Source organism: Girardinichthys multiradiatus, chromosome 9 (genome assembly GCF_021462225.1).
Source record: "Girardinichthys multiradiatus isolate DD_20200921_A chromosome 9, DD_fGirMul_XY1, whole genome shotgun sequence".
Lineage (NCBI taxonomy): Eukaryota > Metazoa > Chordata > Actinopteri > Cyprinodontiformes > Goodeidae > Girardinichthys > Girardinichthys multiradiatus.
The window spans coordinates 24,109,477-24,131,815 of record NC_061802.1 but is presented as its reverse complement, the minus strand read 5'-3'; the positions used below and the strand labels follow the sequence as shown (position 1 = coordinate 24,131,815).

Genomic DNA, 22,339 nt, shown 5'->3' with positions numbered 1-22,339 from the left:
TGGCTTGGTGATACTGATCTGTTGCCATGAGTTATTGTAACCAATAAAAAAAAGCTTTTAATCAATAATGTTGATCTCTGGTTTTTATTTTCATCAAATTTGAAAAGTTTCTTTATTTACCTTTTTAATGGATGTTTAATTTGGACTTCTACTCTGGTGCTTAAAGTTCAAAAAGGCAATGAAGCTTAGTGCAGCTCAGATAGAGGACACAAACTTTTAAAGAACTGAATTACAGCTTTTTGTTTGATCAAACATACTACAGTCTGTGTTTAACATGCAGTAGTGTACTATTACAGTGCTTCTGTAGCATTACAAAAGCAAACAAATGTGCACGAAAACATACGTCTATTCCCATCATTTTGAACATTTTAAATGTTCCTTGCCAGATCTATGGACATGCAACACCTTCATTTACTGAAGGCAACAATTACAGGTCCTTCTCAAAATATCAAAATATTAGCATATTGTGATAAAGTTCATTATTTTCCATAATGTAATGATGAAAATTTAGCATTCATATATTTTAGATTCATTGCACACTAACTGAAATATTTCAGGTCTTTTATTGTCTTAATACGGATGATTTTGGCATACAGCTCATGAAAACCCAAAATTCCTATCTCACAAAATTAGCATATCATTAAAAGGGTCTCTAAACGAGCTATGAACCTAATCATCTGAATCAACGAGTTAACTCTAAACACCTGCAAAAGATTCCTGAGGCCTTTAAAACTCCCAGCCTGGTTCATCACTCAAAACCCCAATCATGGGTAAGACTGCCGACCTGACTGCTGTCCAGAAAACCACAATTGACACCCTCAAGCAAGAGGGTAAGACACAGAAAGAAATTTCTGAACGAATAGGCTGTTCCCAGAGTGCTGTATCAAGGCACCTCAGTGGGAAGTCTGTGGGAAGGAAAAAGTGTGGCAGAAAACGCTGCACAACGAGAAGAGGTGACCGGACCCTGAGGAAGATTGTGGAGAAGGGCCGATTCCAGACCTTGGGGGACCTGCGGAAGCAGTGGACTGAGTCTGGAGTAGAAACATCCAGAGCCACCGTGCACAGGCGTGTGCAGGAAATGGGCTACAGGTGCCGCATTCCCCAGGTCAAGCCACTTTTGAACCAGAAACAGCGGCAGAAGCGCCTGACCTGGGCTACAGAGAAGCAGCACTGGACTGTTGCTCAGTGGTCCAAAGTACTTTTTTCGGATGAAAGCAAATTCTGCATGTCATTCGGAAATCAAGGTGCCAGAGTCTGGAGGAAGACTGGGGAGAAGGAAATGCCAAAATGCCAGAAGTCCAGTGCCAAGTACCCACAGTCAGTGATGGTCTGGGGTGCCGTGTCAGCTGCTGGTGTTGGTCCACTGTGTTTTATCAAGGGCAGGGTCAATGCAGCTAGCTATCAGGAGATTTTGGAGCACTTCATGCTTCCATCTGCTGAAAAGCTTTATGGAGATGAAGATTTCATTTTTCAGCACAACCTGGCACCTGCTCACAGTGCCAAAACCACTGGTAAATGGTTTACTGACCATGGTATCACTGTGCTCAATTGGCCTGCCAACTCTCCTGACCTGAACCCCATAGAGAATCTGTGGGATATTGTGAAGAGAACGTTGAGAGACTCAAGACCCAACACTCTGGATGAGCTAAAGGCCGCTATTGAAGCATCCTGGGCCTCCATAAGACCTCAGCAGTGCCACAGGCTGATTGCCTCCATGCCACGCCGCATTGAAGCAGTCATTTCTGCAAAAAGATTCCCGACCAAGTATTGAGTGCATAACTGTACATGATTATTTGAAGGTTGACGTTTTTTGTATTAAAAACACTTTCTTTTATTGGTCGGATGAAATATGCTAATTCTGTGAGATAGGAATTTTGGGTTTTCATGAGCTGTATGCCACAATCATCCGTATTAAGACAATAAAAGACCTGAAATATTTCAGTTAGTGTGCAATGAATCTAAAATATATGAATGTTAAATTTTTATCATGACATTATGGAAAATAATGAACTTTATCACAATATGCTAATATTTTGAGAAGGACCTGTATTTGTATGCCTTGGTGGTATAAGGACTTGTAAAAATACTTTTTGTTATTGTTGCATAATGTAGCATAGTCTTACTGAAATGTTTGGAAATATCCAACCTTGGTTATCTTTTTAGATTTTTACTAAATCACCATTTTATCTCTGCCTGCTTCAGCATTGTTAGCAGCTGGAGCCTGGAATAGAAACAAAACTTATTGGTATCAATACAAATGAGTACAAATTAAATGTAACTGAAGTAAATCTAAACTTTTTGTAGTTGATTAGTGCTGAAGGAAACGTTAATGAGTAATACACGATTTCCTGTTTCCTTGGGTTGTGATTACCACCTATCAGAAAGGCTAATTTCTCTTAGCTATTCTTCAAAAGGGTAAAAACAAGAGAACATGTCATTCAAGTAAGTAATGTGCTGATTTTCATAAATTGATAAATGGCTACAAAACAAACTGCTCACATGTAAAGTAAGTCTCGACATACAAGGCTTCACAAAGACCCAAGGTCTAAAACTGGCAGAAGACTGCAGCTGTGGTCCCAAAATCAAAGTCAAATCAGTTTATTCTCATTTCATTGCCAAGCAAATAATGTGCAACAAAACAGGACAGCTTTATCCTGGGATCATTCGAGATTAGTGTAAAATGTATCTGATAACACAAAAATAGATAAAATAGTGCATCATCCTATGAGGAGCTCTGCGTATTAATTTTAGGTACTAAACTGTTCTGCTTTTGATGTTAAAACTACTGTTTTGCCTGATGGCAGCAGTTTAAAAAGTGCATGAAGAGCGTGCGAACGAGTCTCTGGAGATTATGTTCAGAGCTGTGTTCCTGCAGCAGCCCTGAACTAAACCCTGGAGGGTAGGATTGTTCACTGGTCTTCTCAGCTCCTGCCATGTTGCGGATGGTGTACCAGGATGAGATGCGGTACAGAAGGGACATTTCTCAGGGTCCTCAAAAAGTACAGTCTCTGCCGGATCCAATTCCAGGTCAGGTTAATTTGTTATAGATATGAGAATCTCTGTAGAAATTAGTGTTATGGCTTTTGAATACACCTTTACCAGAGATGCCAATAATTATGTAGGGCAATGTAAAGTGTTTTACAGCAACAACAAATATGTTGTTTAACTGTAGCTAGCTGCTGTAGACAAAATGCTACACCTTTCAAAAGTGTAACTGCAACTTGAAAGATCCCATGTTATTTGTTACACAGCCTTTTCCCTTTTGAAATATAAACGAGGGTGCACAAATCTGAAATGTTGCTGAAATTGGAGTGTTGAATAGCACTGCCCTGAAACCTAATCTTGAATCTTTAATAAAAACATGAATAAAAACACTCAGGTTTTAGATCATTTCAGGTTTAATGCAATCTGGCAAATCTCAAAGTATTTGAACTCACATTTGAGGAAAACGCAAAACAAATTTACAAAATTCAGTGATGTGTAACTGCCAGCCCATTGTACTATGTATAAATAAAATAGATTATAAAATATCTGATGTATTTGATTTATACGGTTTGGATTGTTAGAAAGTAGAAATTTAACTACAGTACATGCTTTTCTTCCTCCTCACGATTCCACTCAGTATGTTTAACTATTTGCTTACAGTTTTGTTTTAATATTACATATTCATTTTTTTTTCCACTTACAGCTGATCCCATCTGAACAGACATGTCCACAAAAGACTTCATTGTCTTAACAGAATAAAAAAGGCGTTTCCACAATTAAAGTCACAGCAGGTTAGTGTCACAAGGCGGCATCAAACACCTGGCATTTTGACCAATACATGCTGCCCCCTGGTGGAGGGTTCATTCACAACCACAGGCTGATTTTGCTTTTTCTTCTGTATTTAACTGCGTTTTTGTGATGTGTTCCTGGCTGGATTAAGAACTGGAAAAATATTAAATTTTTCCTGTGACATCTACAAAATTAGCAAAGACTTTCTGAGCAACAAAAAAACGTCATATCTGAGAAACATTTTAGGTACATTTGTTCAACAATGGCGACAAGGATGAATTTTCCTCCCGGTCACATGCAGACAGATTTCCATGTTTTGGACCGGTTGACTCTCAGAGTTTCCAGCACCACCATCAGCAGTAGGCATTGTGTAGCAGGACGACTCCATAAGAGCCAGGTTACGGAACGATGAAGAGAAGCGGCTTCACTGCTGAGGCTCCAGGTACTGCTTGGTAAATTCCTCCAGTTGTACCTCCAGCTCTGTCGCTTTATGCCTGCACAGAAAATAAAGACGAGTAAAACAAGAACCAAATTTACCAAGGCAGTTTTTGAGAGAAGGCTGAGGCAGAGCTGGTTAGAGCTTCTGAGCAAAACGAGTGCCTTGCAAACATATCCACAGCAACTTTAACATTTATGTTAAAACTACCAACTTCAATATATTTTATGGCTGTGATAAACCAACAAGAGGTAGCACAAAATTGAATAGTGTTAGAAACTCGAGGTTTTTCCACTAATGAAAATCTGACAAGTATGGTGTAATCTCAGTATTAATACAACAGTTGAGTTAAGGTCTCAGATGTTTATTAGAGAACATTAACGTACAAACAGCATCCTGAAGACCAAGGAACACACCGGACAGATCAAGAATAAAGCTGTATTCCTCACAGAAACACATCAGAGGCTCATGGTATCTCTAGAGTTGTGGAGATCCACAGTTCCAGTAAGACAACTATTATTTTTATATTCCACAAATCTGGACTTTATGGAAGAGTGGCAAGAAGATCGTTATCAAAAGAAAGCCACACAAGTTTCCCAAAAGCCATGTAGGTCACACCCCATCACCAGGGTGACACATGGTGGTGGCAGCAGCATCCTGTGGGGATGCTTTTCTTCACCAGGGAAAGGGAAGCTGATGAGCAAACTGATGGAGTCAAACACAAAAGAAAATCTTCCTTACAAGCAGATCACTCAACATAAACATACAGCCAGAGCTCTAAAGCATATTTATGTGCTACGATGGCCCAGTCAAAGCACAGACCAAAACCCATTTGAGAATCTGAAGCAAGCTTTCAAAAATTAAAGTTACTAGATTCTCTATATCCAGTTTTACTAAGCTTGAGCTACGTAGCAAAAAATATGCATGAGTTTCCATCTGTAGATGTGCAAAGACTGTAGAAACAAGTGGTTCTACAAGGTTTTAACTCAGGGAGGCTGAATATCGAAGCACGGCACACGGATGTATGGTAAAAACAATATTTATTTTCCACAATTATGCATGACTTCATGCTGGTCTATCACTTCAGATTCACATTAAATACATTAAATTTTATGGTTGTTTGAGGGTATAATTACTTTTGCAAGGCACTGCTGAATTATCTGACGAGTTTCAAACTATTCCCGTTATTCCTGCCCCCAAGAGAATGGGTCCAGAACTCACCGCAGGGTCTTGGAGCAGCTCTGAACGGTCTCCAGCTGATCTATGTTGGCTGTCAGTGTACAGATGTTCGCCTCGAGGTCCTTCTCTGTCTGATCCACCTGCTGACAGAGCCGAGCGAATGTCGTGGCCATCTCCCTGCAAACACAGACAGCACAGATGAAGTCACGATCAGGGAAACAGGCTAGATTTTTTTTCAACAATGCAAATTAAAACTCTGCGTATAATCTTTGCATGTACTCAACAAAGCAAAACAAAACATTTGTAAAGTGATCTCAAATCACAAATAATACTCAAAAGGTTCATCATTAGGACTTACTGTTGGACCTGGTGGCTGCAGCTCGCACTGGTAAAGCTGACGATGAGCTGCAGTTTCTCAGAAGCGAACTCCACAAACTGACGCTTCAGAGCACGCTCTTTTGCTTTTGTGGTCCAGGTGAGCCTCTCGTAAAAGTACAGTAGGCCATAGAGTGAAACCGACAGGGCAATGATCCTCCAGCCAATTGTTTTCCACATCTTGAGAGAAAAAAAAAAAGAAGAGTCTGAACCTTTAGGACTAATAGTTATTGAATAAGAGGGTGTTCTGTTCTGTAGCGGCTACTGTGATGCTTGAAGGTTCATGAACACAGTGTTGGGAAGAACGTACCACTCCTCCAACAACGATGACGCTCATTGAGGTTCGGGAAGTGAGGGATGCCAAGTTAGTTGCCATGGCTACCATCAGATCTTCCTGGGTCATGAGGGCCGTCTCGTTGCTGGGCGGCGCAGCGATGGATGGGGGCCCAGACGAAGGCGTTTGGGCTACAGGAACTATAGATCTAGAGTTCTGTAGAATAACACGGTTTTCAACTTTAGGCTGGTTTATCTCCAAAATTAGAGCATGAAATTTCATGAAGTCCATCTCAGTAGGTACCTGGAAGTTCGGATCTACTAGTCTGAGAGCCTTCTGTGCATTAACAGAACCCAGGTAACGGTGCACTAAAGCTTTCCAGCCCAACGAGAACTGGAACTCTATGTTTTCCTGGAAGTCACTGCAAATGGCAGCGCAGTTTAGGTCATAGCTCAGGTCGAACGTCCTGTTGGGACCCAGCATGTGGATTTGGCTCTGGGCCGTAGAGGGAAGCAGTGGCACCATGCTCTCTTAAATGTTACACACATAAAAAAACAATAGGTAAACATTAGCATTCGATAAAATTATATTTACACATAGCTGCTTATCTTCATATCATAGTTTCCTAACAGTGCCCTAAAGATTTCATCAAAGACTGCAGTTTACCTGCATCAATGTCACAGAGAACAGCCTGCATGCATGTCTGAAACAGTGACGCATGTGTGGCACCATGAAGCATGGGATGATGGCATTCAGCGAAGATAAATATAGCATACTCAAGTGAGCAAATGCTTCTGATTAGATTTGGTCTTACTAAATGATCAGGTAAGAAAGATATTCACTGCAGTCATTTTTACATTTATTTAGATAAACACTTGGAGACTCTTCTTGTTATCTCAGTAGTCAGTTACCCATCATGTATTCCTGAGAAGACTGGACAGAGGCGTTGATGGCATTGGAGCAGCGGAAGGCCAGGTTCTTTCCCATCCCTTGCTCCACATGCGCTAGAAGATCCTGCCAACAACAAAAAAGTTCAGGTCAGCAAGAAGAGAGACACTTTTCTGATCCCACCTGTATCAAAACAAAGAGCTCAAACGAGTTACACAGCTTACACATGACGGATTGAGTCCCTCTCCCTATTTGATCTCTCTATTCTATCAGATTTGACTCCTTAAAGCTGCAAAATTATATTGGCATCGTCAAATCAAGCTACAAGTATAAATGACAGAAATTCTGCAGAAAACTCTCAAAGAGGCTAAAGTTTATAAATTTGACATGATTCTAATGTTGGAGAAATGATTACAAGAGGTTATGCAGTCGTCCACTGATAGCATAGTATAAACAGCTGTGATGATGCAGTTATTGTTGACATAATCCATCTCCAAAATTTGACAATTACACTTCCAAAATCCTCTTCTTATTGGTTAGCAGTCAGTTTGTTGAGGACAGCGTTTTACTTACAGACTTGTAGATCTTGAGGACTTGAGGTGAAGGATGGAAATCGGCGTGGAACTCGTCAACAATCACATGAAGACGGTTGATCTCCTCTCCCATAGCGATGGACACCTGAGTGAAACACAAAGAGGTTCAGAAGTCTTATGACAGCATGTTTACAGGTGTTCAAACTCCATCAGACGTCGCAAAGGAATATTAGGTATATAGATGGAATACACCAACTGCCCCATATATAGCCATATGCTTCACATGCCTACTGCTGTATGTGATCAATGGGAACTTTAAACCTGAGCACTACTGATTAAAACCTAGAAGTTAGGTCTTTTACCTACTGTTTGTCATTATTACCAGCAATTCTTGCATTAGTTTGGTGTGGACTGCTTTAGAGAGTAGCTCAGTCTACTTATTGTGTGTCATGGCACAAAAGCCAAAGTAATAAAAACACACACACAATGATCTCATATTCTGAATGAGAGTAGCAACTGCGTATGGCTGCTGTATTCCTTGCTGGGCCGAATGTACCAACCACCGATGTCCATACAGTAACTAGTCAGTAGGAAAACATCTAACGCTACAACCTTTTTATTTAAGACAGCACTGAGGTGACGATGATGACTGACCACTTTAAAATAAAGATCCCAAAACATACTGAATGAATGATTTAGCCGTTCCTACAAAGATGATAAACAGAGTCTTGATCACTGTCAATAGCATAGACAGACAGTTCCTAATGTGGTACAGTTAGGACGTCGCGTTACCTTGGACTCCACATCATCACTGATAGCTTTGATCCTCTTCTTTATTTCTTCAATCAGTAAGTTGAGCTGATTCTTGACAAACTCTAGCCGGTCCATCTGGTATTCTCTGTCCTCCAGTGCCGCCACTCTGACAGCCCATCCCACCAAAAAGAGACACAAGCAAACAGTTAAATAAATGCACAAACAGTGTTATTTACATTTACAAACTACATTTAGTAGTTTTTCACTACTAATAGTAATTCACAATTATTTAATCTAATCATGTTTAACTTGACTCAAAAGATTTATATTATCTAGTTTACCTGTTTAACCCTTCAAGACATTGATAAAAAGACAATATTGGTTTGTTATTAACTATAATTAAAAAACGTAAGAGTGGAAGACATGCGTGTACAAAGATGCTCACCGCTTCTCCGCTGCTTCAATGTTGATGGCGTCCATGATGGTCTTGACTTTTTCTGTGATCTGCTTGGCCCTGATAGTGTGCTGCTCAAACTTTGTTTTCACTGCTGACTGCGAGATACACTCCTGCGAGGCCATAACACACAAGTTTACTGTGACGGTTACAGTGGGTGCTGCCGGACCGCCCGCACGGGTTAGCACGCGGTGCAGGGACAAACAGGACAAAATAGACACCTGCTGCTTTTAACGGAGGATAAAAGGAAAGGAAACGGAGACACGGGCGTGAAAACGACAGCAGCAGAGTGTGTACCTTGTGTCTCACAGCCCACGTTCAAAGGGTCACACTTGTGTGTTGGCTTAGCCACAGAAAAGTAAAGAAATAATAGAAACTGAAGACAAGACAGAAATTATATTTAAGAAACTGAAACATGTCAAAACAGGAATATTGTGTCCTTTAAATCTGCTGTGTGTATAAATATATGGGCATAAAAAAAATGTAACCATTGGCTTGATATTACATTTAAAGCAACAGGAGGAAGCTCATCCCTTCCTAACAGGATATTAGTTTAAACTAAACTGGAGGAAAAGTTACTTTCAATTTTTATTCGACCAGTCTGATGTCAGGGATGAATAAATCAAATATGATTCAGAATTAGAAACATTTTTATTCACACCAACTTAAAAAATAGGATGCATGTAGACATTAAAAGCAGGTAACCTTTGCTGCTGCTCGCTGTTTACAACTGATTACTGTATGGAAAAATGGTAACTGATGTCCTGATTTAGATATTTTTAGCTTAACAGAGAAGCTGTAGTTTAGTTAAAATCAACAATTACTAACTTTTTCAAACTTCTACACAGTTTGACAAATTTCTATAAAAAATATAGTTAAGTGTTCTGCTAAAACGCTAAATGTTCCAATAAGATGAAATAAAATTTAAATATTAAACTCAAAAATGCAAACAAATGCCAAATGAGTCCAAATAAATATTCACCTCACCTAAGTGAATCTAGACTTCAGCAATGAAGACGCAGGTTGAAGGACAGGCACAGATCTAAAGGGCCCTATGGGGGCCTGCTTGAAATGAAACAATAAAAAATAAAAAAACTGACCAGGAGGTTTTTTAGTATCAGACCAGTTCAGGGCCAAACTGGTGCTAGTGTTTGCTGACCACCACTTCGTTGCATTTCCAGCACTGTAAGATTTAAATGTAGCACAGATAAACAGAACCGAATAAAAGAACTACTTTCCTCAAGAGCTGGAGATGGGTTGAAGGAGAGGAAACCACCAACCAAAATATTTGCTAGTCAAACGCCATGTTTAGCAGCTCAGAGTTAGCCATTTAGCTTTTTATCTGCCTAACTTAAGACAAAATAAAAAGATCAAATAAAAACAATGAGCACCACTTGCTGTTGACTATCTTTATGTGATTTTTATAATCCCTTCACTAAGTTAGTAGTAAGTAGATCAATGACAGTGACATAATATTTTCTGCTCAATCCATAAATGCAATTTCTGACTGAGTTCTTTAACAGATAATAAACGCTGATGCAAATCCAGCGTTTTTCTCAAAGTTTCCAGTGCTGTTATTCCCGATCACAGAACAGCTTCCTGGTGCGGCTTGTAGTTTAAACCAGCTGACATTATGACATCTGTCTGTAGGGATACCGACATAAACAAAAAGGAGCTGTGTTTTTAATATGCTTCCTCTGCACTGCATTCCTCCAGAAAACAATCTGAAGAAACAGAAGCGGGTTCAAACATTTAACTAAGTTTACAGCAACACAATGATGTGACTCTGAGCTGGCTCTCTGCATGTGGAAAACATCACTGGTTCTAGGACAAGCTCTGGTTAAGCACTGGAACAGCATTGGTGGGGAAATGAACACTACAGGAGGGAAGTTTTAGACTTCCTAAAACAGCTCTCATTGTTTTGAGGCCTTGTGTTGCTATTTTTCTGTTATTTGCACAGCAACCTTTTTACTAGGCAAACATGGTGAAGAAAAGCTGTTAAAAGATAAAATTTCTTAAAGTGGTTTTATTTCATCATGGAGATTATTATTTTTGTTGGGGAATATTTCCTTGAAAACCTATTGCCATAAAAAATGGTCACGTTTGAAAATACTCACACAGGCTTATAGATATCCCAGTATCAGCTTCACATTATGCACCTGTGGCGATAACATATGCTCCACTGTATGACGGAAAACACTCAACTTTGTCATTTCTTGAATTGCATCAAGAAAAATTTGATGCAGGCATGAGTCCGATAATGAAAGGAAAGTGCGCTGCAGGTGTTAACACGGTTCCTACGTGGTTCTCAACGGTTGGTGAGGAAAAGGTGACAGCTGGCGGCTCTTCAGACACCGCTTAACATTTGTAGGCCATATTTGATCATGAGAGTTAAAATTGACTGTCAGTGAGTTGGTCACACAGACCAGTTGATTTAAGATTACTACCAACGATTCTATTATTTTCTCACAACAAAAATAGCTCAAATAGCTTCAAGTCATTAATTTATTGTTTTCTAAACTAATGTTCCCTCTCTGTGTAGCTACAGAGAGACAGGAAACTGTTATAAATGTTTTCATCATTAAAGCAGAAGTTAGTCTGTAACAATCATCATACTTTGGACCCTGCCTTACTGGTAATAAGTTATTATTAAAACATAAAGTACCACAGCCTGCTGCTATATTCTTAACATACAGTCGTCGGTATACCTCAAACCTCCTCTCAAAACTCTGGAACTCCTTTAGTCTCTCTTGGAAACCCTCAGCCAGAGCGCCACCTGTAGGAGTAAAGTACAACAAGAGACATAATGTTAAACTCTATTTAGAGACTGTATCTAAAATGTTGATTATTTAAAACTTTAAAAACATTCAACCATGTTTATTGTTATTCTAAATTCTGACATTTAATGTAGAACACATTTACTTGCTTTCTAAATATTTCCAGTGAGTAAATAAAAACAAATACATGAAAAAACTAAGTCATCTTCCTATATTTTATACTTTCGACGCCCACCTGTTTCAGGCATGCCCTGTGCACGCTGCATTCGGGAGTTGAGCACCTCTTTTGCAGAGATAAAGAAAATGTGGCTGGGTGCCTGGTCACGGTCGACAACTTTTAGCTCCTCCACCAGAAAGTTCACACAGCGATCCGTGTGCTGCTTCCTCACCTGCACAAATAAAGAGGTGTAATAATATTAAAAGGTTCATTTTCACTGTGACTTTACAAAAAAATATGGATATTATATAATAAACTCTGTTCATAATACCGAAGCAGTTATGATTTTAATGTTTATATCAATGCATTTATGGACCTATTTTTCTGACCAACAATAATGTGTTTAATTTAATCTAAAATGTATTTGATTGTTTACAGACGTTTCTGACATGGGGGCTGCAGCAGGGGTTTTAACTCACGTCCTCCATGTACTCTGGTTCATTAGCAGAGGCGTCCCAGCGATTGTTGAGGATGAAGATGTTGGGCTTTGAGAGACGTTCATTCACTTTGTGGAAAAACTGCTTTTCCTGGATGGAAAGAAGTGTTACGTTATAGTTGTTATAGTAAACAAATCATAAAGCAGTTCACAGCAATCAGAAATGCTCAGGTTTATGCGGTATGCAGCTTTCTCTCAGTCAACAGAAGCGTTTGTTTCATTTTCACTGGACAGCCTAAGGGAATGTGAGTTTGCTTTCTCTTTAAGAGCAGCAGCGTAATGAAGGAGCTCCGTGGCCGACTGTGTTCAGCTTCACGTTGCATTAATGCCTGAACGCATACAGAGGAGTGGGGCCTTTCTGAAACTGTGCAGAGACAGCCGACTGCAATCTAACCAGCTCAGGACAGGAAGCATCAACACTGGCCTCTTTAGTTCACACAAGTGCCTGAAAAAACTGAACCTGGTTTGTTCAAGGTGAACCCTAAATGAGTATCAAAAGCAATAAAAATGTATGGCAAAAGTAGCTTTTAATAATATTTTTTTCTAAATAATACCTGAGTTAATTCTGTATTTTTTATATTTGTTTCAAATCATTAAACACACATTTGTCCAATGAAGCAACAACAAAGCATACATCAGTTAAACCTTCAGCACAGCACTGCTTTTTTGCTAAGGACACCAATCTGGCATATCTCACGGCGACAAGGCAGATTTATTAGAGGTGGCACTAGCTAAACACAGGAATGACGAGTTATGCAAAAGGTTTTATAATGGATGAAAGAATTTAAAGCTTCCGGCCTAATGCCTCAGGCAGAATGAAAGCAGATAGAGAGCTAATGTACAAATCGCACACGACACGGGTGTGACATGTTACCGTGTTCATGAGCGTCGACTCAGAGTTCGCCACCAGCACAAAGACGTCAGCATCCAGGCAAAACTTGTCAATCCAGCTGTCCAGCTGTGTAGTGACATCTGTCCCTGGGCTAGAGGGTGAAAAAATATCAAATAAAATCAATGTTCAAACATGGCAATAAAATGCTAATTATTACATTACAAAACTGTAAAATAAACTATTTTTGCAACAATTATGTAAAGTTTCCAGGTGTGATTGTATGGTTACCTGTCCACGAGGACCAGGTCGTCTCGAAGCAGAGCACATTTGGTCTTTGGCCAGAACACCCGGACGAGACAGCCGGCATCCAGGCTTTCATCCATGTGAAGCGCGTGAGCCAGCTGGTTTACAGTCTGCAAATGGGATGGTAGGAATGTTGACAATAAACGTGTTTCACTAATGTTCAGGTAAGGAACCCATGATAAAATATTCAATTCTCAACAGGGATTCAAAGCAGCAAGTGACCAATAACCAGCGGCTCAAACACAGAGGGAGAAACTTCTTTTTGTCTGTTTAATACATGCATATAACATTTTTAATGGTCTGTAAATCCATTGACAAATGGTAAACTTGTTAAGCCCAAAGCAAACTGGAAGTTGGTATTGCCCACGAAAAGCCTAATCGGTGCATCTCTGCTAATAGAGCAAACTTTAAATTACATTTTAGCTGTTTTAGATCGTCGTTGTCGTCATCTTCTGCTTATCCGTGACCGGGTCGCAGGGGCAGCAGAGACACCCAGACGTCCCTCTCTCCAGACACCTCCTCCAGGGGGAGCCCAAGGCGTTCCCAGGCCAGCCGAGAGACATAGTCCCTCCAGCGTGTCCTGGGCCATCCCCTGGGCCTCCTACCGGTGGGACGTGCCTGGAACTCCTCCAGGGAGGCGTTCGAAACAGATGCCCGAGTCACCTAAAATGACTCTTCTTGATGTGGAGGAGCAGCGGCTCTACTCCCGAGCTCCTCACCCTATCTCTAAGGGAGCGCCCGGCCACCCTGCGGAGGAAGCTCATTTCAGCCGCTTGTATCCGGGATCTCGTTCTTTCGGTCGTGACCCAAAATTCATCCCCATAGGTGAGGGTAGGAATGTAGACTTAACCGGTAAAATGAGAGCTTTGCTTTTCAGCTCAGCTCTCTTTACCACAACTGACCGGCGCAGGGATTTTCATTGCAACACAATGGGTGAGGTTTAGGTACCATGATTAAACCCACAATATTATAGTTCATCGAGGGCTGCAACATTTTTTTTTTAAAAACACAAATTTAAATATTTAAAAGGCCAGAAAAAAAATCGGACTTTATAAGATGCTTTTTCTTTGTGGTGATGACTCCATGTCATGTCCACTGTTCTAGACTGAAGGACAGAAGAGATGGTATTGTTTGTGTTTTCAACTTAGACATCTGACACACAGCAAACATCCTTCACCGCCGTCAGCACTCATACAGGCAGCCTTAGCTTGCTTTACATGTTTTCAGGCATGTTGAGATTCATAATGTTTGGTGTCCAAGGACAAAGGGAGAGATAATAATGAGATCATGAGAGACTCTGTTGCTGATCTTCGAAATGGTAGAAAAATGGCATTCTGGCGTGAAAATGTTCAAGGATGATGTAAAACCAAAGCATTTATATCACATTTTTCCCATGTTATTTAGTTTTTTTTACTACTTGATTTAAAAAAAAACTAGCATAAGTCCTTTTTTATGGGAGAAATGAAATTTAGAAAACTCCTAAACCTGCCATTAGGAGAAGAATCAATAAGGCCTCGCCTCTTATCAAGGTGAAGAACAAATTCAATCAGACTGCTTTCAACAGTCTGACCTACTTTGTTACTAACTCTTTCACAACAGCAAACCAGTAGTCAATCCACATTTTTCCTGCCCCTTTGACTTTACTTGGCCTGATGCTGAACCCTCATGAACAAAATAAAAAGGCACCATGTAACTTAGATTTCCCAACATACACTAGATTTGTAACTGTCTGAAAACCAAAAATAGCAGCAGATCAAATCACTTTAGAATAAAAGAATTATGAAGTGGATTTGTGTTAAACCTGGCTTTTAGTTTACATAATATAGTTCTGATGTTGTAAAATGTGATGAGGATTCGGTATATTTTCTGTAACAAAAAAATACTGATGGAAATTAAAACAAAAGCTAAGATAATGTTTACTTTAATGCTCTTCTCCTCTTCAGAGCCCTCAGTTTTGAGGTAGGCCTTGTCTTCATCGGTGCCCTCCACACTCAGGAAGCAGTTGGTGGTGTGGCCGATCCCGCTGGGCAGGACGCGATCTCTCAGCATGGCATTGACCACTGTGCTTTTACCATTACTAGTCCTAAAAGGGAAATAAAGCACACACAGGCTCACCATAGAGCCAACCACCTTACAGACACACAAATTACTTAAAAAAAAACATCCATATCTGACACAGGCTGAGAATAGCACTCAATTAAACGTTTTCTGTATTTACATGGCTGACATTTCTGCTATTTTGGCACAATATTCATGTGTTTTGGATGCAAAATTCTTTGCTTTGCAGTAAATATGGTTTCACTTAAAAAGGGACATATCATGCTTTTAAATCCTTTCACACTTAAATCATCCAGTTGTGGTCTATATAAAGTGGAACTGCAATTCTTTAGTCTGAACTCCTTGTTATTGTAGCTCCACAGGCTTCTCAATTACACCTTTTCTGAGGTGCGTCTGAAAGCAACTCGTTTGGGTGCTGTCTCTTTAAATGCTAGTGAGGCACTTTAAACCCCGCCCACCTCCAGATCAAAGAACGTTCCACTTTGACCTGTTCGGCCATTGTTGTAGTTTGATAACAATGATCTAGTGCCCCAGGAATAACACAAAAACAATGCAAAACTGTTTATGTACCGGTAATAATAATATTCAAAACATGCAGTACGGTTCTGTCCTTAAGGAGCTTAAATCTGCACACAGCTCTAACATAAGCAGAAGGCACGATGCTACTGCTATCAAAACAATGGCCAGGACATCATTACATTATCAACACACAATAAATTCACGTCTAAAATAAAGTTTGTCGTCATTTTAGCGTTATTTGCAGCTTACCACTTCACTGTGTCTGTCGTTTCCATAGACAGAAGGAACTGACCCCTTAATCAGATGAAGTCTTTCAGCAAATCCTTCTTGAAACTGGCGGCGGTTGCTGAAGGAACTCATCCTTGAAGTGGGGGGAATGGGAATTTCCCCACTGATGTGGGAACATTTCCATGAAAAATAAATTTAAACAGGCACTTCGAAGAGGTTTTGATGCTGGGGGACGGTGTAATGAATTGTGTGGGTTAATACACCCAACAACCGAACCTATCCTCTCTCAGCGTACGCATACTTAAGCTTGGACTACAAAATAGGAGTGAGAAATAAACATGGCGGATACGCGAACTGATCAGCCAGAAGTCCATGACCTTATTTAGCTGTTCTGCAGCAAATACTGTGACGTAACAGTTGGGCAACCGTTACAGATGATAGAGAAAACTAAACGAACTGAAAAACATGACCCAAGAGACTAAATTCCACTTTTCTGCACCCCTACAGACTCCAAGTACACAACAAAATGTATTTAAAGGCTAAAAAGGTGGATTTTGCATGATATGTTCCCTTTAACACACTCGAAATCCAAAGTGAAGCGCATTTAACCAGATATTATTCTGATAATGCCATAGCAGTTAGAGAAAAAAAAAGGTGTGCATGTCTCCTGTTTGTGACCACAGAGAGCGTAGGGGGTTGGCTTTGACCTTTAGATACCCTTTATAATTTATTATCTTTTAGGTTATGGTGGCACAAATACACTTTTACTAATATCTTCAAAATGATAGCCTTAATAATCAGTAATTTCACCCAGGTCATTTCACAAAGTTGAAGAATGTGATTGTCTAGAGTCCTGGGTCCTCTTTAGCACTGTTATTTAACAGAACCTGCATATTTTCTATTGGATTTAAGTCTATGAATGAGATGACCCTGGAAGAAGGTTAATTGTGTGCCTGGTGAAGCATTTCCCTATTAATTTGGCTATAGGTTTTGGATTATCATCCTGCTATGAGACCTGATTATGCCCCCCAATTTTCAGTTTCTCATATATATATATTGGTTTCATTGGCCAACCCCTATATGTATATGTATATGGACCTGTATATATATATACAGGTCCTTCTCAAAATATTAGCATATTGTGATAAAGTTCATTTTTTTCCATAATGTCATGATTAAAATTTAACATTCATATATTTTAGATTCATTGCACACTAACTGAAATATTTCAGGTCTTTTATTGTCTTAATACGGATGATTTTGGCATACAGCTCATGAAAACCCAAAATTCCTATCTCACAAAATTAGCATATTTCATCCGACCAATAAAAGAAAAGTGTTTTTAATACAAAAAACGTCAACTTTCAAATAATCATGTACAGTTATGCACTCAATACTTGGTCGGGAATCCTTTTGCAGAAATGACTGCTTCAATGCGGCGTGGCATGGAGGCAATCAGCCTGTGGCACTGCTGAGGTCTTATGGAGGCCCAGGATGCTTCGATAGCGGCCTTTAGCTCATCCAGAGTGTTGGGTCTTGAGTCTCTCAACGTTCTCTTCACAATATCCCACAGATTCTCTATGGGGTTCAGGTCAGGAGAGTTGGCAGGCCAATTGAGCACAGTGATACCATGGTCAGTAAACCATTTACCAGTGGTTTTGGCACTGTGAGCAGGTGCCAGGTTGTGCTGAAAAATGAAATCTTCATCTCCATAAAGTTTTTCAGCAGATGGAAGCATGAAGTGCTCCAAAATCTCCTGATAGCTAGCTGCATTGACCCTGCCCTTGATAAAACACAGTGGACCAACACCAGCAGCTGACACGGCACCCTAGACCCTCACTGACTGTGGGTACTTGACACAGTCAGTGGCATTTTGGCATTTCCTTCTCCCCAGTCTTCCTCCAGACTCTGGCACCTTGATTTCCGAATGACATGCAGAATTTGCTTTCATCCGAAAAAAGTACTTTGGACCACTGAGCAACAGTCCAGTTCTGCTTGTCTGTAGCCCATGTCTGGGGAATGCGGCACCTGTAGCCCATTTCCTGCACACGCCCGTGCACCTGTGCACGGTGGCTCTGGATGTTTCTACTCCAGACTCAGTCCACTGCTTCCGCAGGTCCCCCAAGGTCTGGAATCGGCCCTTCTCCACAATCTTCCTCAGGGTCCGGTCACCTCTTCTCGTTGTGCAGCGTTTTCTGCCACACTTTTTCCTTCCCACAGACTTCCCACTGAGGTGCCTTGATACAGCACTCTGGGAACAGCCTATTCATTCAGAAATTTCTATCTGTGTCTTACCCTCTTGCTTGAGGGTGTCAATAGTGGCCTTCTGGACAGCAGTCAGGTCGGCAGTCTTACCCATGATTGGGGTTTTGAGTGATGAACCAGGCTGGGAGTTTTAAAGGCCTCAGGAATCTTTTGCAGGTGTTTAGAGTTAACTCGTTGATTCAGATGATTAGGTTCATAGCTCGTTTAGAGACCCTTTTAATGATATGCTAATTTTGTGAGATAGGAATTTTGGGTTTTCATGAGCTGTATGCCAAAATCATCCGTATTAAGACAATAAAAGACCTGAAATATTTCAGTTAGTGTGCAATGAATCTAAAATATATGAATGTTAAATTTTCATCATGACATTATGGAAAATAATGAACTTTATCACAATATGCTAATATTTTGAGAAGGACCTGTATACAGGGGTTGGCCAATGAAACCAAAACACCTGGTTTTAGATCACAATAATTTATTTGTATGGTGTAGGGCCTCCTTTTGCAGTCAATACAGCGTCAATTCATCTTGGGAATGACATATACAAGTCCTGCACAGTGGTCAGAGGGATTTTAAGCCATTCTTCTTGCAGGATAGTGGCCAGGTCACTACGTGATACTGGTGGAGGAAAACGTTTCCTGACTCGCTCCTCCAAAACACCCCAAAGTGGCTCAATAATATTAAGATCTGGTGACTGTGCAGGCCATGGGAGATGTTCAACTTCACTTTCATGTTCATCAAACCAATCTTTCACCAGTCTTGCTGTGTGTATTGGTGCATTGTCATCCTGATACACGGCACCGCCTTCAGGATACAATGTTTGAACCATTGGATTCACATGGTCCTCAAGAATGGTTCAGTAGTCCTTGGTAGTGAAGCACCCATCTAGCACAAGTATTGGGCCAAGGGAATGCCATGATATGGCAGCCCAAACCATCACTGATCCACCCCCATGCTTCACTCTGGGCATGCAACAGTCTGGGTGGTACACTTCTTTGGGGCTTCTCCACACTGTAACTCTCCCGGATGTGGGGAAAACAGTAAAGGTGGACTCATCAGAGAACAATACATGTTTCACATTGTCCACGGCCCAAGATTTGCGCTCCTTGCACCATTGAAATCGACGTTTGTCATTGGCATAAGTGACCAAAGGTTTGGCTATAGCAGCCCGGCCGTGTATATTGACCCTGTGGAGCTCCTGACGGACAGTTCTGGTGGAAACAGGAGAATTGAGGTGCACTTTTAATTCTGCCGTGATTTGGGCAGCCGTGGTTTTATGTTTTTTGGATACAATCCGGGTTAACACTCGAACATCCCTTTCAGACAGCTTCCTCTTGCGTCCACAGTTAATCCTGTTGGATGTGGTTCGTCCTTCTTGGTGGTATGCTGACATTACCCTGGATACCGTGGCTCTTGATACATCACAAAGACTTGCTGTCTTGGTCACAGATGCGTCAGCAAGACGTGCACCAACAATTAGTCCTCTTTTGATCTCTGGTATGTCACCCATAATGTTGTGTGCATTTCAATATTTTGAGCAAAACTGTGCTCTTACCCTGCTAATTGAACCTTCACACTCTGCTCTTACTGGTGCAATGTGCAATCAATGAAGACTGGCTACCAGGCTGGTCCAATTTAGCCATGAAACCTCCCACACTAAAATGACAGGTGTTTCAGTGTCATTGTCCAACTCCTGTATATATACTCTCACATTCTCACTGACTTTGTAAGAGAAACAGATCCTTCATCATACCAAACAAGGGGAATGAGGTGCTTTCCACATAGTCAGCCCTTGTTTTACAACGGTTGCTGGAAAGCTCAATCGCAAGCCTCATCTGACCAAGGCACACTGTTTCAGTCAAAGTCCCGATTGAGCTTAACAAATGACAATTATTTACATTTGTGTTGGTAGGACAGAACATGTTTATTCCAGGCATGTCTCCAAAACTACTGGTTGGCAGGTAAACAGTGTCTGATATTTGTTATAGAGGCTCAGTATGTTACTCTTAGCAGTTCTGCTTTAATGAGTTTGGGAAGGTTTTATTTTTTTATCATCCTTAGATCCAGGGGTGCTAATAACTGTGGAGGTTGCTGAATGTATCATATTATATATATATATATATATATATATATATATAAACTTACTATTATCGTATGATTTATTGTTGCTAGACACTGTAGGGGTGTGGGGATATTACCATATGAAATGTAAAAGTGAAACAACTGCCCAGGCTGCTGTAATTTACCTGCCAAAAAACGCCACTTTCATGTGCCTGCGTGCCAGCACCTCCTTAATGACCGCAAGCTTGTCGGCATAAGTATGAATTTCCAACTTCTGGTCTTTAGTGGCGATGGTCTCCAGAGCTTTATTCCCACGGAGGTCTGTCAGCACATAACAGTTTAAAAAGTCAAATGGACAGATGAAGGACATGACGGTTTGTCCAAACTTAAATAAATTAAAGAATGATAAGGGAACATGTTGTCACCTTCAACAAACTCTGAGGTCTCTTTCACGTAGTTGAGAAGCTGCTCAAACACATCGCTGATCTTCTTCTTGGCTACAACAAAGTGCTTTAGAGGAGAAAACTCTCCCCGAGCTGAATCTGTCCGCCTGAGTGGAGGAACAGCAGCCATTGTGCTCAATCTGGAGACACGAGAGGACAGACTGTATATAGTCTTTATCTATGGACAGCGCACATACAAACTACCATCGTACTTTTTCGACTAAATTCTATCAGGGCTAGCATAACGTCACAAGCTAACTTTAACACAATTTAATAGTCATTAAATTTATAACATAACTGACGCTTAAAATGCAGATAAAATAAAGATTGTGAATAATTACCAACTGATGGATATATTTCTCCTTCCTCAGCTGCTTGCAGACAAGTTGCTAAACTCTAAGTGTAATATTTAACGAGCCGCTAGCTAGCAGGGGTTAAGCTAGCTAGTGAAAGTAGCGGCGCCGCAATGTGGTCCGTGCTAACATCAGCAAGAAGAGCAAATATATCCTCACCACAGTCCTAACAAAGCCAGCGTCCACTTCACATAACACTAACACAGAGGTTCTGCGCTGACAACACCCAAATTCCTCCCAGTCGCTGTCAAACTGTCTAACCTTGTTTGTATCCAGCACTGTTGCAAAGCTAACCACCGGAAGTAGAACTTCCATACAAGTTTAAAAAATAAAAGCCATCAGAGTACGACATTGTGAGACAAGGACATGTCGCACGAGAAATGAAATGTCTGTTTGGTCTAGTTTATTCTTTGTTATAACAACGCGTCTTGGCAATAAAGGATATACTGCTGTAAAGCCTGTTTATGTCTCCTATAATGGTTCCGTATTTGTATGAGCAGCAGGCTGAATTATGTGAATAATGTGCTCCTAGCCTGCAACGTTGGACTGACAGGGCGATTTCAAGCTGGTGCTCTGCGAAATCAAGCACATTTTGATCATTTTGGTTATATCTCCAAATTGAAGGCCAAGTAATAGGTGATGTCACAGAGACAATCTGCAAAGGTTTTCTGGATATATGGCCAGTGGCGCCCCCAGAAATGTTTCACATTAAAAATGTTGGGGTGGCACACCAAAATCAAAACCAAGGACTAACTTTGAAAAATGCTGTGATGTAGTAATATTAATAGGAACTGCAAAAATAGACTTTTGTCTTTTGTTTTAACAAATTTAATTTACATTTAAAGTTCTCCAGAAGTCTTTCCAGCATGTACGTTTCACCGCCTACACATAGGAGCTCTTGACACCAAAAAATCCCTGAAGAGAGTCTCTGACAAATGTAGATATTTATTTCTCCTTTTCAGAGCATCCAAGATTATCAGAAAACTTTCCAGCACAGTGAAAACCTCACAATAAACATAAATGGATGCTCATATAGTGTTTGATAAACAAGGTTCTAAACAAAACTGAATGCATTAACTGTAATGGTGATTTCTAAGATTAATGACAAGTTTACTATGGTGGTGATCGTAGAGCATACACTGGTTTAATCCCTGTATGACCTCCAAGTCAATGATCAGGCC

The 22,339-nt window shown here is 40.5% G+C and overlaps 1 protein-coding gene across 1 annotated transcript; it reads right to left on the bottom strand.

Moving 5' to 3' along the window:
- Positions 1 to 3,380: 3,380 nt before the first annotated feature.
- On the bottom strand, positions 3,381 to 21,476 carry LOC124874037 (mitofusin-1-like). The gene is made up of 18 exons (XM_047375183.1): positions 21,318 to 21,476; positions 20,788 to 20,945; positions 20,548 to 20,683; positions 15,152 to 15,314; positions 13,217 to 13,341; positions 12,971 to 13,079; positions 12,080 to 12,187; positions 11,679 to 11,832; positions 11,375 to 11,442; positions 8,658 to 8,779; positions 8,252 to 8,378; positions 7,500 to 7,604; positions 6,950 to 7,052; positions 6,342 to 6,568; positions 6,075 to 6,254; positions 5,748 to 5,944; positions 5,432 to 5,566; positions 3,381 to 4,268 (listed from the first exon to the last, which is right to left on the bottom strand). Exons 2-18 carry the CDS (start codon positions 20,933 to 20,935, stop codon positions 4,199 to 4,201), a joined length of 2,277 nt encoding a protein of 758 aa, XP_047231139.1. The 5' UTR covers positions 20,936 to 20,945; positions 21,318 to 21,476; the 3' UTR covers positions 3,381 to 4,198.
- Between the last annotated feature and the right edge of the window lie 863 nt (positions 21,477 to 22,339).

Excerpts from the sequence above, each read along its gene's own strand:
- LOC124874037 (XM_047375183.1), bottom strand. The coding sequence starts at position 20,935 with ATGGCTGCTGTTCCTCCACTCAGGCGGACAGATTCAGCTCGGGGAGAG. Across the intron at positions 6,255-6,341 it reads TAGTAGATCCGAACTTCCAG|AACTCTAGATCTATAGTTCC; the intron begins GTACCTACTGAG and ends GTTATTCTACAG. Across the intron at positions 4,269-5,431 it reads AGCTGCTCCAAGACCCTGCG|GCATAAAGCGACAGAGCTGG; the intron begins GTGAGTTCTGGA and ends TTTTCTGTGCAG.